The sequence below is a fragment of the Petromyzon marinus genome, chromosome 38 (assembly GCF_048934315.1).
Source record: "Petromyzon marinus isolate PM22_M1 ecotype Great Lakes invasive population chromosome 38, UKy_Petmar_22M1.pri1.0, whole genome shotgun sequence".
Classification (NCBI taxonomy): domain Eukaryota; kingdom Metazoa; phylum Chordata; class Hyperoartia; order Petromyzontiformes; family Petromyzontidae; genus Petromyzon; species Petromyzon marinus.
Window position 1 is genome coordinate 3,352,386 of NC_133704.1, and position 16,030 is coordinate 3,368,415.

General features: G+C 52.5%; 1 protein-coding gene across 5 annotated transcripts; it reads right to left on the bottom strand.

Annotated features, from left to right (window-relative positions):
- Positions 1-601: 601 nt before the first annotated feature.
- LOC116950235 (lysosomal amino acid transporter 1 homolog) lies at positions 602-13,874 on the bottom strand. 5 transcript variants are annotated; one of them, XM_032967867.2, is made up of 9 exons: positions 13,740-13,874; positions 9,018-9,223; positions 5,928-6,247; positions 5,033-5,162; positions 4,377-4,461; positions 3,612-3,763; positions 2,888-2,989; positions 2,209-2,394; positions 602-1,577 (listed from the first exon to the last, which is right to left on the bottom strand). In XM_032967867.2, the coding sequence occupies exons 3-9, from the start codon at positions 6,164-6,166 to the stop codon at positions 1,461-1,463; spliced, it is 1,011 nt and encodes a 336-aa protein (XP_032823758.1). In that variant the 5' UTR covers positions 6,167-6,247; positions 9,018-9,223; positions 13,740-13,874; the 3' UTR covers positions 602-1,460. The 5 variants fall into 5 exon arrangements, with proteins under 5 accessions (XP_032823758.1, XP_075928642.1, XP_032823759.1 ...); XM_076072527.1 differs by lacking the exon at positions 13,740-13,874 and adding an exon at positions 9,738-9,756 and having other exon boundaries at positions 9,018-9,102; XM_032967868.2 differs by lacking the exon at positions 13,740-13,874 and adding an exon at positions 9,738-9,756.
- Between the last annotated feature and the right edge of the window lie 2,156 nt (positions 13,875-16,030).

The following is a 16,030-nucleotide window of genomic DNA, read 5'->3' on the forward strand; positions in this document are numbered from 1 at the left end:
TCGCCCCCCCCTTCGCCCCCCCCTTCGCCCCCCCCTTCGCCCCCCCCCTTCGCCCCCTCCCCGCCCTCCCCCCTTCGCCCCCTCCCCTTCGCCCCCCACCCTTCTCCCCCCCTTCGCCCCCTCCCCGCCCCCCCCTCCCCGCCCCTTCGCCCCCTCCCCCCTTTCGCCCCCTCCCCTTCGCCCCCCCCTTCGCCCTCCCCCCTTCGCCCCCTCCCCGCCCCCCCCTTCTCCTCCCCCCTTCGCCCCCTCCCCCCTTTCGCCCCCTCCCCCCTAACCCCGCCCCATTCACCCCCCCCCTTGCACCCCGCCCCTCTCACGATGTAATTGTGTAAAGAGTCATTGTCGGACTTCGTTGCGAGTAATTTTCTCCTCCTCGTTCGCTTGACGCCCTTCGGCTGAGCGCGTACAACGCGAGCCGTCATTCAGACACTCGGCGACACCCGAGACCAGATGCCTGACATCTGGTTCACGAACACTTCATTCAATTTCGAATCCAGGGAAATATAAATCGCTTTAGGTATTGTATACAGTACGAATCGCAGTTCCCTACGGGAGTTCGAGTCCTGGACGCGTCCTGCAAATCGCACAGCAGTCACGAGAATGGCAGCACCAGACGCCTTTATTTCAGCCTTACGAGCGCGCATACACGAGCACTATTAAATAACGATACACTCAATGTCCACTCAAACCCGTGTCTCCAACTCGGAAATTATTGCACAAGAGTTTACAAGCCAAAATGTAAAACAAGTTCGATCCAACGGAAGACAGATTCAATGTCATGTAAACGAAGTAACCTCCGTGTGTTAATCCACTTGCTAAAGTTTGATTCAATAGAAAAAACAAGCAACAATCTAGTAGTGCCCCGAGGCATGCCGGGCCCTTATAAAGGGTGGGAAATTTAAGCCGCCACCCAGGTCGCTAAGCTGTAAGGGGCGAGAGACGTGTGTTGTTATCTTGCAGTGGAAACCTGAGACAGAGAGCAGGAGGACGTGCAGACAAACCCTGTCTCCCACTGGAGATTCAGAGGCATATTGTAAGGTATTATGGCTGACGCAATATTGTATAACGTATGGCTCAGTATAGTTTTCAAGATCACGTCACAATCAGGTTACGGGCTATCACTAAATATTGCTTTTTAACATCGCTACAGTAAGAAGGCCACCGTGGTGAGACACAACTGACATTTAAGACAAGCGGTGATGGGTAAATACCATGGGCGGACCCGCAAGCAGGAGGAACCTGGAATGACTGAGAGGAATGTAACAGCAGCACACTGCAGATTCTCACACTCGCTTGATGGTAAAAAAAAAAACCATCGTAAAAATGTGGCCACCCTCGCGGCCGTGTCAAGCCCAGGAAACTTCGGTCAAACGCTTCCAGGATCGCGGGGTCACGGCAATGAATCTGGGGCCACGGCAGTGACCTCTGGTCACGGCAGTGACCTCTGGTCACGCGCGATGTCACTCATCCCCCCAGCCGGTGAGCAACGGGGCCTCTTCCCTCTCGTCCAGCCGCATGGATTCCTCTCCGGCAGGGCGGCCACCGTGGCGTCTGTATAGCACAAACTGAGCTACCATCTGAACCCTCGGGGGTTAAGGGGCCAGCCCGGTAAACATTTACACGTCAATTCCAAAATCCCCAAGACGTGCTTTATGAATACCTATAAAGTAAAGAATTTGGGTGTGCCCCTGCGGTGTAATCATGAGCACACCGGACTTGCAATTCAAAGGTCGCGGGTTCAATTTCATCTCCCGGCATGGCAGTTTTAAAACAAGACACGTTTCTTAAATCCTCCCCCCCCCCACCTCTATCCAACCAGCAGTAGATAAATGAATACACCACTGTTTATCGATTGGCAGGTTACATGTGGCGGGGTAAACTGTGGCTGTGAGTGCTTCCATCTCTTTCCGAGGTGCCTGGCCAGTGTATGAAGAGTAGGTCAAATATTCTAAAAATGGATTCTCCAGGGCGTCCTCGAGTGGAGGCTCTTGTGTCAGCCTTGGCACGAGGACTGCACCCTTACCTTGTTTACCTAAAAAACACCCGTGACGGTTTCCAAAATGGAAATCTGGCTTAGGTCAAACCCTGTAATAATATTCAGTTCGGCTTGGATCTGTGTTGATATCTATTGCATAGTCTTGATACAACAACTGCCCATTGAGCTGCCAATGGCCATGTGCTCGAAACAACGCCGTGAGTCAAGGATACAGAGGAGTCAAGCAGCAGAGTTCCGAAGCTGCCGATGAGCCAGGGCAGGTGAGCGACGATAGCCTGGCCCTCGGTTTCGCCCGGTCTGGGGGCCTTCAGCACCAAACTCGTGCCGTACGTGCTGTTCCCCAGAATTGTGAGCATGAAGAGCGCCAGCGAGACTCCCTCCACCGAGTGCCGCTTGTACTGTAGCAGAGGAGAGGCAGCGCATCTTACACCACACGTGCAGCGCAAGCCTCGGTAGGCGCTCTCAAAGGATCTATTATTCCACCAACTCTCGTGGGCGCTATCTGGGTCGGCCGCTGCCAAATACCCTCAAGCAAGTTGGCAGAAAACCTTTCCTTGAGCGTGGGTTTTCGTGGTTGAGCCTTATGGCCTCCCAGCGTGCTCTCAGGTTGTACCGCGTGTTGCTGGGCATGACGTCCAACTTTTTACTCCGCATGGCGGACGATACTTCGACAACTTGCATTCAGTTCTTGAATAATGCAGTGTGTATATATATATAGACATGTCAGTTGCTCCATTATATCCTCAACAGGTCAGTTCCTAAAGAGGCTCCCAGCACGTGCAGAAAAAGGCTCGACATCATGCCGAACGAGGCGTGGCGCAAGCCAACCACGTACCGGAGAGCCAAGCGTGAGCTCGTTTGTGTCGAGAGGCACCAGCGGCACCGACTCACGTTGTGGTAGAGCTGTGGCAGCCTCCCTCCTAGGTAGAAGGCGGCAGAGGCTGAGCCGGAAGTGTAGCCGATCAGCTCCATCCATCCCAACGAAGGCAGCTTCTGCACGGGCACAGCCACTGGCTACGTTTAACGTTTTCTGGGCCAGCCGTTTATCGATTAACACCGCCTATGTCACTGGGCGGTGATGCGGCCCAGCGGTAGCGCGTTTGCCGCTTTTTGCAGAGGTTTGCGGTTTGAATCCAGCAGCCACCATATTTGTGGGAGTCTAATAATAATAACAACGCTACGTGCCATCCACTTTACAGTGGCCGTTAAAGATTCCCTGGCATCATTCACAAGAGTAAGGCCATCGTGTGCCGGTGTCAGCGGGATCCAAATTCGAAATGATCTACAAATTACTCAGTAGGGATTTTACATAGCAATCATCGCCCCCGACTGGCAGCAGACGACTGCACAGACCACTCTCGCAAATGAGACTGTACTTGTTCTCTTTGGGTTTTCCCCCGGTTTAAACAAACTTTATTAATCGAAGCACTCTGGCCACAGAGGTTATCTATAAACATTAGTGCTGTTGCCACGTCTGGTCTAGATTCCACTTCACGGTCAAAGCTGCCCAAATGGGCAGGAAGGTTACAGTGCCATGAAATAAACAGATAAAGGGGCACTCCCAACAAACTTGCAAAATCAACAGCGGCACAGTGCAAAAACGCTCGTAACTCACGCTAGCGTGGGCAAGAGCGAGGGAGGAGTTGGTCCCAAGGGCAGGGGCCACCAGCATGGGATGGTGCCAGAAGAGGAGCGAAGGCAGCAGCACTGCTAGGAGGGTACAGGCCAGCATCCAGCATACGCACGACCACTGCAGACAGCCGGCATCTGCAGGGCACACGCGGCGAACACAACAGCGGCGTCGCCTCCCTCCGATCGCTAGGCGCGCAAAGGCCCTTTGGTTCTTTGACTCACTGGAAGAACACTCACGGTACAGGCATCAACTTGTGCAGGTGGGAAGCGATTAGCTGTTAGCTATACGAATTAGATGCTAATGCTCGTGCAGCTAACAATCTAAACAACAGAATCAACTCCTGCATCGAATCTCGGCCCCAAACTGCAATAACCTATCACACCGCCAACGGTATAGATTGTTTTATGAATTGTAAAAACATAACTAGGCAACAAAATATATGCAGTTGAAACTATAACAATACCATAAGCCTACCAAGGTGAAGATGGGCAGGGATTGATGACATTCTCACCATCATCGATCATCATCACCGTGCCATGCTGGCGAGCTTTCCTGTTATTGGGAGGATGGATTCCTGGAGTCACCCAATTCAAAACAGCTGCCAATAAAATCAGTCAATGAGCAACACGTTGCTTTAATCGATCAATCGTTGCAGCACTTCGTGTGCAACTCCATCTCTCTGTGCTTGTATCGTCCGCAGACACCCATGCTTGAATGGATAACAAAAGCAGCACACTGCTCCCTCACCACCATTCCGATTTCTCAATCGGTAGTAGAGGTACTGGGACATCACCAAGTTGTCCATCATCACGTAGTCCACGGCCATTAACGTCTGAGTGTGAGCGCGGCACAGAAAACACACGCGTTAGCAGCGCAACATGAACAGGTTTATACTCTTTGGTTCTTTCGGTAAAGTCACGTAGGTAAAGAAAATAAAAATAAATGAAATCACGTTTCGGACACAACACAAGCGTCCGTCATCAGGTGGGACAACCACAGCAAAAACTGTTGCTGAAGTAGGCAAAAGAGCCGCTAATAACAGGGGGTTATATAGATGAGTCACGAAAACTTCAAATCTAGAATGAACAGGTTTACCCACATTGCCAGTGCAAGGTTCATGTCACTGCGATGGTGATCCCCCACACAACAGCACTAGTGCCCCCCCACTCATCAGAGGGGAGCTCGAGCCGAGCCTGCTTCTCCATCGAGCCAGCAGCACCACGGGTTAACTTGATTCTCACGGGGACCGTACACACGTACCGATGCATTGACGTTTAACACAACATCAGTGTACATCCTGCACAAGCCCGACCAACGCTCACACACACAACACGTGCACGCACACATGCGTTTGTCAGCCCACAAGGTCGTGGGAAGAGCTGCAGGTGAGGCCGAGGCTGTACCTGTAGGTGCGGCTGATTTGTCAGGATGCAGCCAATGAGGTTGGAGCAGTCGCCTCCCAGCCAAGAGAGCAGAAACCAGATGGAGAGGGCCTGGTCAGCTTTGCCAGAGCGGTACGACTCGTACAGCTGCCTGCTCGCACCGTGCCAAACAACGCGCGACACGGACGGCAGTCACGGCATGACATGCCAGAGAGCTGCATGCTCAACAAAGCAATGCAGTCGCAGCAGTAGTAGTGATATAATTCCAGCAGGCCAGACCCCTTGGAGACATCCACTCTCTTATGAAACGGTGATCTGGGTGGCCATGCCCAATGCCGGTCAGCCGAGGGGATAATAATTATTTATCGATCTCGTTGAGCTCTCATCAGGCGAACGGAGCACCTTTACCCCACGCTGCAGCTAGTTGCCAATCGCCATCTTTCACAAAAGAGTGGAAGCAACCTCTAAAATGTGGTTCCAGATTTTGTGGAAGCGTTCCGCGTCGTCACGTCTTGACGCGCCCAGGTGCGTTCGGGCTGCTCGCTTGCACATCGATGTTGGCTGTGTTTCAAAAGTCAGCCACCGATGTTCTTTCAAGTACTTTACGATTACCAATATGTAGTTGCGTACACCGCAATATGGTTAAAACGTATTCAGTGTTAAGGATAACACCGAAGGGGAGATCGAGTGGCAGATCACTTTGGCATGCAGCTAGTGGACATTGCATTACTGGATTTTCCGCCATTATGAATGTTTATATTTGCCTCACAAACTGCCGAAGCGACAGTCTCATGGAGGCCGTCACCGCTGGATGAGCCACCGCGACGTTCCCCTCAACACCCACACGTGGCCAGCGGCAGCAAAAAACACGCAGCCGAGTCCACCCCTAACCGCGCACGACGGGCCCCGGACTCACGGCAGCGTGGCCAGCAGGAAGCAGACGATGGACAGGAGCGCGAACGCCACGCTCGCGTGGTCCCGGCTCCCGTCAGGGCACTCCCCGAGCACGTGCCACAACCACTGGGAGCCCGCCGACGCGTTGGGGCACAGGAGGAGCGCAGGGCCCGGGGCGGTACCGTTGCCGCCGGGGACGGCGGGAGCCCACGTGGCCACGGCGCCGTGCTGGGCCTGCGTGGTGTTCCCGCCGTAGGCCATGGCTCGAAGCGAGCAGACGAGACGGGGATGGCCCTCGGTGGGTGAAGGCCACGCCGATGGCCCACTGGGCAATGGCAAAACCTGCGGCGTAGTGCGTCGGTTAAGGCCCCCGGTGCGAACGGCTCGGTTCCTTATGCAACTGCCCGTCACCGCCTGTACACACAAAGTGGGCTCACACCACCAAAGGGCACGTGGCACGATAAACAAAATGCTCTTTGATGGACACAGTCAAACGTCTCAACCCACTTGAAAATAAGTCTTGAGGCTTAGTGAGATTAAACTGAATATACAAAAGACATTTGATAAATGCTGCTTTTTGATATTAAAACAAAGCCTTTTGTTTTTTGGGCACATACTTGATCACATTCGTGTCGGTCACTGCCTCTGGCGAGCACGATGCTGTGATCCCACCGGGCAGTGGCCCTATTTATATCGCCCCACAGCTTGCTATAGGCGAGGCTCGGTATACGCGGGTCATATTCAATAATAAGCATTGCGTTGGACCTCAAACCAGTTTTATAATGCAAACGGTACCCTATCTTATGAACCCTACATAAACCCAAACGCAAACATTTGAAGAACCATATATGCTTTAAACATTTAAATATATACTGTATGACCTTTACATTTAATGACCAGGAAAGAGCCCAGACACCTTGTTGAGTTTAATTACGGAAACAAGGCACAGATTTACAAAGCCTTTGAGAGACTGACTCCCAATGGAATCTGTATATGGCACTGTATTACCTAGAATCTCAAACTAACACAGACCATCTTGACTTAAAACTTTCGTGACTGCTAGGAATTCATATTGTGTCTTTCGGTAAAGTCACGTAGATAGGTTAAAATAACAAAAAATATCGAAAAACTGATGACGAACGCTTGTGTTGCGATCAAAACGTCGGAGTTGTTATTTTCTTTGAACCTATCTACGTGACTTTACCAAAAGACCCAAAGAATAACACAGATCATCTCTGTTAGCAGCTAAGGGCCCAATGAGAATACGGCATATGCGTCTCTTTTATGATGTAAACACGTACTCTACAGATAAACAATTGTACAACTAAATTTCGATTTAAAGCTTTCGTGACTGCAGGGATTCATATTCTTGGTTCTTTCGGTAAAGTCCCGTAGAAGGGAAATAATAAAATAATAATAAAAAATAAAAACACAATATATTATTTCCCTTCTACGTGACTTTACCGAAAGAACCAAGAATATGAAATTGTACAACTGTTGAAAAAAAACCTAAAGGCAACACTAAAATTATTGAACCGCTGAATAATTCACGATGTCATAATGATCGGGGTACATTGCCATTACGGTTAGTGGACTGCATTGTTATGTTGGCAGCCAGAACGTGCAACTTGGCAAGACAGGGCATATATATTGTAACGCAGTGTGGCCCATCACCAAGTCGCCCGACCTCAGAAGCTCAGCAGAGTTGAGGCTTGGATAGTGCTTGAACGAGTGACCACCGTCAATATTGACGTGCATCAGCAATGTCTCTTCCTCCACACATCCGTCTCTTCGCGTAGGAAAATACCACCCCTAGATTTGAAGTTTCCGTGACTGCAGTGATCCACACTATTTGGTTCTTTCGGTAAAGTCCAAGTATTTCTTACACACCCCCATCAGCCGGTTTTGCGCGGTCTAAAGGGAGTGCATCAGTTCCAGCAGCATTGATTCAAGACGAGCAAAACAACTGGAACGGTTTCAACATCCAGCGTCTCATCGCTGCTATCATCATCATAATCAGCAGTCGGGCTTTGCTTGAAGCAATGCTGGCTCAACTACCAGACGTGGTATAGAGGTTCTTATCGGCACGATATTGTGATGATGTCTACAATGTCTTGTTATTTTATATTCGCCACGACTGCGGGATTCGCCACCGGGTTGCCGGCGGGGAGGCTGTGCGAACGATTTGGGAGAGAAATATCTAATTGCGATTTTTCTGACAGATATTGCGATTAATATTTTTTTTTAAGTCTAAGCTTCAGTTCAATATTCACTGTGTAATAGATTTCAAACACGTGATGGAGCATTATTACCACGTGGTACCATCAAAATATGAACTGCTCTACATATTCCAATGCATGGATGAGAACTTAAAATATATGAATTGCTTCCAACATGTATTTATTAAAATGTTTTAATTGAAATGGAACAATCGAACATAGAACAATTGTTAAGTTTGAAAAAGTTATGATAATAAAAAAACAATTCCAATAAGACCGTAATAAGACTTTTCAAATCGCAAAAAAATCGCAGCCTTTGCGATTTAGGAATCGCATTCTTTCAAACTGCGATTCCGATTTGAAATCGATTAATCGCTCAGCCCTATCCCGCAGTCGCCAGCGTGAAGTATGATCAAGTAGAGTGTGGGGGGGTGGGAGTGTGGGGGGTGGGTGTGGGGGGTGGGTGTGGGGGTGGGTGTGGGGGGGGAGTGTGGGGGGGGAGTGTGGGGGGGGGAGTGTGGGGGGGGGAGTGTGGGGGGGGGAGTGTGGGGGAGGGGAGTGTGGTGAGGGGAGTGTGGTGGGGGGGGGTGGTGGGGGGTGGGGGGTGGGAGTATGGTGGGGGGGGTGGGGGGGTGGGAGTGTGGTGGGGGGGGTGGTGGGGGGGTGGTGGGGGGGTGGGGGGGGTGGTGGGGGGGTGGTGGGGGGGTGTGGGTGGGGGGGCCGTTTGACCACCAGTGGCTTGACTGCAATACGAGTACAGTACTGCAAAGTGGATGGGAGCCCCGAGGCTCCAAGCGATGGCGAGCAGAAGTCGCCACAATCGCCACGACTCCCACCCCCGTGTCTCCCACCACCACCTCATCCTCCTCCTCTCCCGCCTCGTTAATCCCCACCTCCTCAGTCGATGTCCATGGACGACGAGCAACAGCAGGGATGATGCTTCATCAGCCCGAGCACAGCCTCCTGCTTCAGCTACAGCTGCGGCGAGATGAGCCACGTGTCGCGTGAACGCGGGTGCTGCTGGCGCCGGCCCCGCGTCTCCACGTCAGCTGGAGCACCAACAACAGCAGCAGGAGCAGCAGGGCCGGCTACAGCAAAGCTGCAGCAGCGAGAGCAACAGGAGGAGCGACAACTTCAGCAGCAGCAGCAGCAAAAGTAGAAAGTTACACCGGCAACAGTAACAGGGGCGACGAACGGCTGCTGCAGCAGCAGCAGCTGCTGCAGCAGCTACAGCAGCAGCAACAGCTACAGCAGCAGCAACAGCTACAGCAGCAGCAGTAACAGCTACAACAGCAGCTGCAGCAACAACAGCTGCAGCAGCAACTTCAGCAGCAGTAACAGCTACAGCAGCAACAGCAGTAGCAGCAGCTACAGCAGCAACTGCTACAGCAGCAACAGCTACAGCAGGAGCAGCAGCAGCTACAGCAGCAGCTACAGCAGTAACAGCTACAGCAGCAGCTGCAGTAACAGCTACAGCAGCAGCTGCAGCAACAGCTACTACAGCAGCAGCAGTAACGGCAGCAGCAACAGCAGCAGCTACAGCAGCAACAGCTACAGCAGGAGCAGCAGCAGCTACAGCAGGAGCTACAGCTGCCACGTGCGGCGCCTGCAACCTCGCGGGCCCCACGGATCCGGCTGCGCTCGCCGCCTCCTCCCCCACCCGCACGTCCCTCCCGTTTCCATGGCAACCGCTCACACAGCAGTGAGCCCCCCACTGTCCGTGTTAATCACCTCTCACACACAGCAGAGCCCCCCACTGTCCGTGTTAACCACCTCTCTCTCACACAGCAGCGAGCCCCCCACTGTCCGTGTTAACCACCTCTCTCTCACACAGCAGTGAGCCCCCCACTGTCCGTGTTAACCACCTCTCATACACAGCAGAGCCCCCCACTCTCCGTGTTAACCACCTCTCTCTCACAGCAGTGAGCCCCCCACTGTCCGTGTTAACCACCTCTCTTTCACACAGCAGTGAGCCCCCCACTGTCCGTGTTAACCACCTCTCACACACAGCAGAGCCCCCCACTCTCCGTGTTAACCACCTCTCTCTCACACAGCAGTGAGCCCCCCACTGTCCGTGTTAACCACCTCTCACACACAGCAGAGCCCCCCACTGTCCGTGTTAACCACCTCTCTCTCACACACAGCAGTGAGCCCCCCACTGTCCGTGTTAACCATTTCTCTCACACAGCAGTGAGCCCCCCACTGTCCGTGTTAACCACCTCTCTCTCACACAGCAGCGAGCCCCCCACTATCCGTGTTAACCACCTCTCTCTCACACACAGCAGCGAGCCCCCCACTATCCGTGTTAACCACCTCTCTCTCACACAGCAGCGAGCCCCCCACTGTCCGTGTTAACCACCTCTCTCTCACACAGCAGTGAGCCCCCCACTGTCCGTGTTAACCACCTCTCACACACAGCAGAGCCCCCCACTCTCCGTGTTAACCACCTCTCTCTCACACACAGCAGCGAGCCCCCCACTGTCCGTGTTAACCACCTCTCTCTCACACAGCAGTGAGCCCCCCACTGTCCGTGTTAACCACCTCTCACACACAGCAGAGCCCCCCACTGTCCGTGTTAACCACCTCTCTCTCACACAGCAGTGAGCCCCCCACTGTCCGTGTTAACCACCTCTCTCTCTCACAGCAGTGAGCCCCCCACTCTCCGTGTTAACTACCTCTCTCACACACAGCAGCGAGCCCCCTACTGTCCGTGTTAACCACCTCTCTCACACAGCAGCGAGTCCCCCACTGTCCGTGTTAACCACCTCTCTCTCACACAGCAGCGAGCCCCCCACTGTCCGTGTTAACCACCTCTCACACACAGCAGTGAGCCCCCCACTGTCCGTGTTAACCACCTCTCTCTCACACAGCAGCGAGCCCCCCACTGTCCGTGTTAACCACCTCTCTCACACAGCAGTGAGCCCCCCACTGTCCGTGTTAACCACCTCTCACACACATCAGAGCCCCCCACTCTCCGTGTTAACCACCTCTCTCTCACACAGCAGTGAGCCCCCCACTGTCCGTGTTAATCACCTCTCACACACAGCAGAGCCCCCCACTGTCCGTGTTAACCACCTCTCTCTCACACAGCAGCGAGCCCCCCACTGTCCGTGTTAACCACCTCTCTCTCACACAGCAGTGAGCCCCCCACTGTCCGTGTTAACCACCTCTCACACACAGCAGAGCCCCCCACTCTCCGTGTTAACCACCTCTCTCACACACAGCAGTGAGCCCCCCACTGTCCGTGTTAACCACCTCTCTCACAGCAGTGAGCCCCCCACTGTCCGTGTTAACCACCTCTCTCTCACACAGCAGTGAGCCCCCCACTGTCCGTGTTAACCATTTCTCTCACACAGCAGTGAGCCCCCCACTGTCCGTGTTAACCACCTCTCTCACACAGCAGTGAGCCCCCCACTGTCCGTGTTAACCACCTCTCTCACACACAGCAGTGAGCCCCCCACTGTCCGTGTTAACCACCTCTCTCTCACACAGCAGCGAGCCCCCCACTGTCCGTGTTAACCACCTCTCTCTCACACACAGCAGTGAGCCCCCCACTGTCCGTGTTAACCACCTCTCTCTCACACAGCAGCGAGCCCCCCACTATCCGTGTTAACCACCTCTCTCTCACACACAGCAGCGAGCCCCCCACTGTCCGTGTTAATCACCTCTCTCTCACACAGCAGTGAGCCCCCCACTGTTCGTGTTAACCACCTCTCTCTCACACAGCAGCGAGCCCCCCACTGTCCGTGTTAACCACCTCTCTCACACAGCAGTGAGCCCCCCACTGTCCGAGTTAACCACCTCTCACACACAGCAGAGCCCCCCACTCTCCGTGTTAACTACCTCTCTCACACACAGCAGTGAGCCCCCCACTGTCCGTGTTAATCACCTCTCTCTCACACAGCAGTGAGCCCCCCACTGCCCGTGTTAATCACCCCTCACACACAGCAGAGCCCCCCACTGTCCGTGTTAACCACCTCTCTCTCACACAGCAGCGAGCCCCCCACTGTCCGTGTTAACCACCTCTCTCACACAGCAGTGAGCCCCCCACTGTCCGTGTTAACCACCTCTCACACACAGCAGAGCCCCCCACTCTCCGTGTTAACTACCTCTCTCACACACAGCAGTGAGCCCCCCACTGTCCGCGTTAACCACCTCTCACACACAGCAGAGCCCCCCACTCTCCGTGTTAACTACCTCTCTCTCACACAGCAGTGAGCCCCCCACTGTCCGTGTTAACCACCTCTCACACACAGCAGAGCCCCCCACTCTCCGTGTTAACTACCTCTCTCACACACAGCAGCGAGTCCCCCACTGTCCGTGTTAACCACCTCTCACACACAGCAGAGCCCCCCACTGTCCGTGTTAACCACCTCTCTCTCTCACACAGCAGTGAGCCCCCCACTGTCCGTGTTAATCACCTCTCTCTCACACAGCAGTGAGCCCCCCACTGCCCGTGTTAATCACCTCTCACACACAGCAGAGCCCCCCACTGTCCGTGTTAACCACCTCTCTCTCACACAGCAGCGAGCCCCCCACTGTCCGTGTTAACCACCTCTCTCACACAGCAGTGAGCCCCCCACTGTCCGTGTTAACCACCTCTCACACACAGCAGTGAGCCCCCCACTGTCCGTGTTAACCACCTCTCACAGCAGCGAGCCCCCCACTGTCCGTGTTAACCACCTCTCTCTCACAGCAATGAGCCCCCCACTGTCCGTGTTAACCACCTCTCTCTCTCTCACAGCAGTGAGCCCCCCATTGTTCGTGTTAACCACCTCTCTCTCTCACACAGAAGCGAGCCCCCCACTGTCCGTGTTAACCACCTCTCTCTCACAGCAGTGAGCCCCCCACTGTCCGTGTTAACCACCTCTCTCTCACACACAGCAGCGAGCCCCCCACTGTCCGTGTTAACTACCTCTCTCTCACACACACAGCAGCGAGCCCCCCACTGTCCGTGTTAACCACCTCTCACACACAGCAGCGAGCCCCCCACTCTCCGTGTTAACCACCTCTCTCTCTCACACACAGCAGCGAGCCCCCCACTGTCTGTGTTAACCACCTCTCTCTCTCACACAGCAGCGAGCCCCCCACTGTCTGTGTTAACCACCTCTCTCACACACAGCAGTGAGCCCCCCACTGTCCGTGTTAACCACCTCTCTCTCTCACAGCAGTGTGCCCCCCATTGTCCGTGTTAACCACCTCTTTCACATACAGCAGTGAGCCCCCCACTGTCCGTGTTGACAACCTCTCTCTCTCTCTCACAGCAATGAGCCCCCCACTGTCCGTGTTAACCACCTCTCTCACAGCAGTGAGCCCCCCATTGTCCGTGTTAACCACCTCTCTCACACACAGCAGTGAGCCCCCCGCTGTCCGTGTTAACCACCTCTCTCACACAGCAGCGAGCCCCCCACTGTCCGTTTTAACCACCTCTCTCTCACACAGCAGTGAGCCCCCCACTGTCCGTGTTAACCACCTCTCTCTCTTACACACAGCAGCGAGCCCCCCACTCTCCGTGTTAACCACCTCTCTCTCACACACAGCAGTCAGCCCCCCACTCTCCGTGTTAACCACCTCTCTCACACAGCAGTGAGCCCCCCACTCTCCGTGTTAACCACCTCTCTCTCTCACAGCAGCGAGCCCCCCACTGGCCGTGATGGTGAGTAATGTTGAGGTGGTTGTGGAGCGGGTGGAGGAGGTAGTTCCTATATCAGGGTAGTGGGCTCATGGCCAGCTCCACGGATGTCTAGCTCCGACCAGTCGAGCGACATTGTCTCATCGTCATCATCATGTTCAGCAGCGGCAGCTGTGCCTGCCAGGAGAACATAACCGGAATATCATCTAGATGTCACCTATATGTCATCTTCACCTACCGCCGCCGGCATTATTCTTTTAATTATTTTACGGAACACGTTCGTAAATGCCTCTTTGCGTGGTATTTATTCACAGGAGGTAACATTGTGATTGTGCACCGCTGCAAAACGGAGTGTCACAGACGAAGAAGAATATACACTGTTAATAATTGAGGTTTTTCGGGTTAGCCTATGTTTAAAAAAAAAAATTCGTATGGATAATATTGGTCGCGAAAGCCCACGTGTCAAACTTAACATGAACGTATTTAAATCTCGATTTAAAGCTTTCGTGACTGCAAGGATTCATCGGTAAAGTCACGTAGAATGAGAATAGAATTATAAAATAATAAAATAAAATAACATTCTACGTGACTTTACCGAAAGAACCAAAGAAGATGAACGTATTTATTAAGTTTGTTTACCCAGGAAGGAAAGGTATCGCCGACTCGTTAACACGAGGGTCTTGCCAACGTTTCCCTGTAGGTGGCGACGCTCCACTGCTCTCTCGCTGCTCACAGCGCGATTCTGGTGGCGTCATAGAGAAGCTACCCCCCCACTGCCTCCGCCCACGGCTACCACCACTGTTGCCCCCCCTACTCCTTCCACAATCCACTGATGAAATAAGCCAAACCCGGTGTCTGTGGAGGAAGGGGCAGGACCTAAGCAGAAAGAGGCGGGGCTTTAATATTAAAGGGCGGTCCTAAAAAAAATGGAAGGCGCAAAGACGAAGAGGTGGGGGCATTAGTCAGGAATGGGTGGGGCCGATAGAGGTTGAACTTCACTGTTGATTTAAAGTACCATAGGAGCGTCGAATCAAACACGTGCAGCAGGCAGCAGAACTTTTTAGTGCCGCAGATGCGGCCACAGGTCAACTAACTAGTCGCTGTGGGTTATCCAAATTGAGTAGGACATTTGGGGGTAATTTTACGAATTTGGAGCAGCCATCGAAATCCGAACCCGATCATTCAAAGGGACACACCAACTGCGTCTAAAAATGCTACTTCCATGATCCATCCAGTGCAAAGTGCCAATTGTGACATGGGTCATGAATCAATTAAGTCTTTATTTCTATAGCACTATTTCGTGAAAAGGATTCCATTCAAAGTGCTATACATAAAAAAAATTGGTGGACACGGGCAAAGACACAGAAAAGTTGAAACTTGTGCAGAAACCCATGGAGAAAGAAATGCATTATGGGATTTGCACTGATAGACAACGAGGAACACACAGATCAGAGAGCAGAATCTAGAGACGTTATATTATCTTCTTGGTTCTTTCGGTACAGTAACGTAGAAGGGAAACAACATAATAAAAATATAAAACAATAAATGTTTATTATTTCATTGATTCCCTTCTACGTGACTTTACCGAAAGAACCAAGAATTTGAATCCCTGCAGTCACGAAAGCTTTAAATCAAAATTATATGATCTGTTAAGTTAAGCGGACTTGGGTAGGACACGTCTCGAGAAGGGATCATGATGACCACCACAGACGTGGAGTGATGATACATGAGAGCGGTTCGTGCACAGGAGCGAGATGGATTGTGGCGATGGTGTGGGCGAGGCCTTCGTCCAGCAGTTGACAGACCATAGCTGGTGATGATGATTAAACCTACACCAGTTCAGACGATACAGTGAGGGAAAAAAGTATTTGATCCCCTGCTGATTTTGTACGTTTGCCCACTGACAAAGAAATTATTAGCCTATAATTTAACGGTAGGTTTATATGAACAGTGAGAGACAGAATAACAACAAGAAAATCCAGAAAAACGCATGACAAAAATGTTATAAATTGATTTGCATTTTAATGAGGGAAATAAGTATTTGACCCCCTCTCAATCAGAAAGATTTCTGGCTCCCAGGTATCTTTTATACAGGTAACAAGCTGAGATTAGGAGCACACTCTTAAAGGGAGTGCTCCTAATCTCAGCTTGTTACCTGTATAAAAGACACCTGTCCACAGAAGCAATCAATCAATCATATTCCAAACTCTCCACCATGGCCAAGACCAAAGAGCTCTCCAAGGATATCAGGGACAAGATTGTAGACCTACACAA

What these genes read in the sequence shown, in the direction of transcription:
- LOC116950235 (XM_032967867.2), bottom strand. Translation starts at nt 6,166, where the DNA reads ATGGCCTACGGCGGGAACACCACGCAGGCCCAGCACGGCGCCGTGGCC. An exon ending in TTCCTGCTGGCCACGCTGCC is followed by an intron (nt 5,163 to 5,927) that starts GTGAGTCCGGGG and finishes CGGTGCGAGCAG; the next exon opens with GCAGCTGTACGAGTCGTACC. An exon ending in TGCCACAGCTCTACCACAAC is followed by an intron (nt 2,395 to 2,887) that starts GTGAGTCGGTGC and finishes CCTCTGCTACAG; the next exon opens with TACAAGCGGCACTCGGTGGA.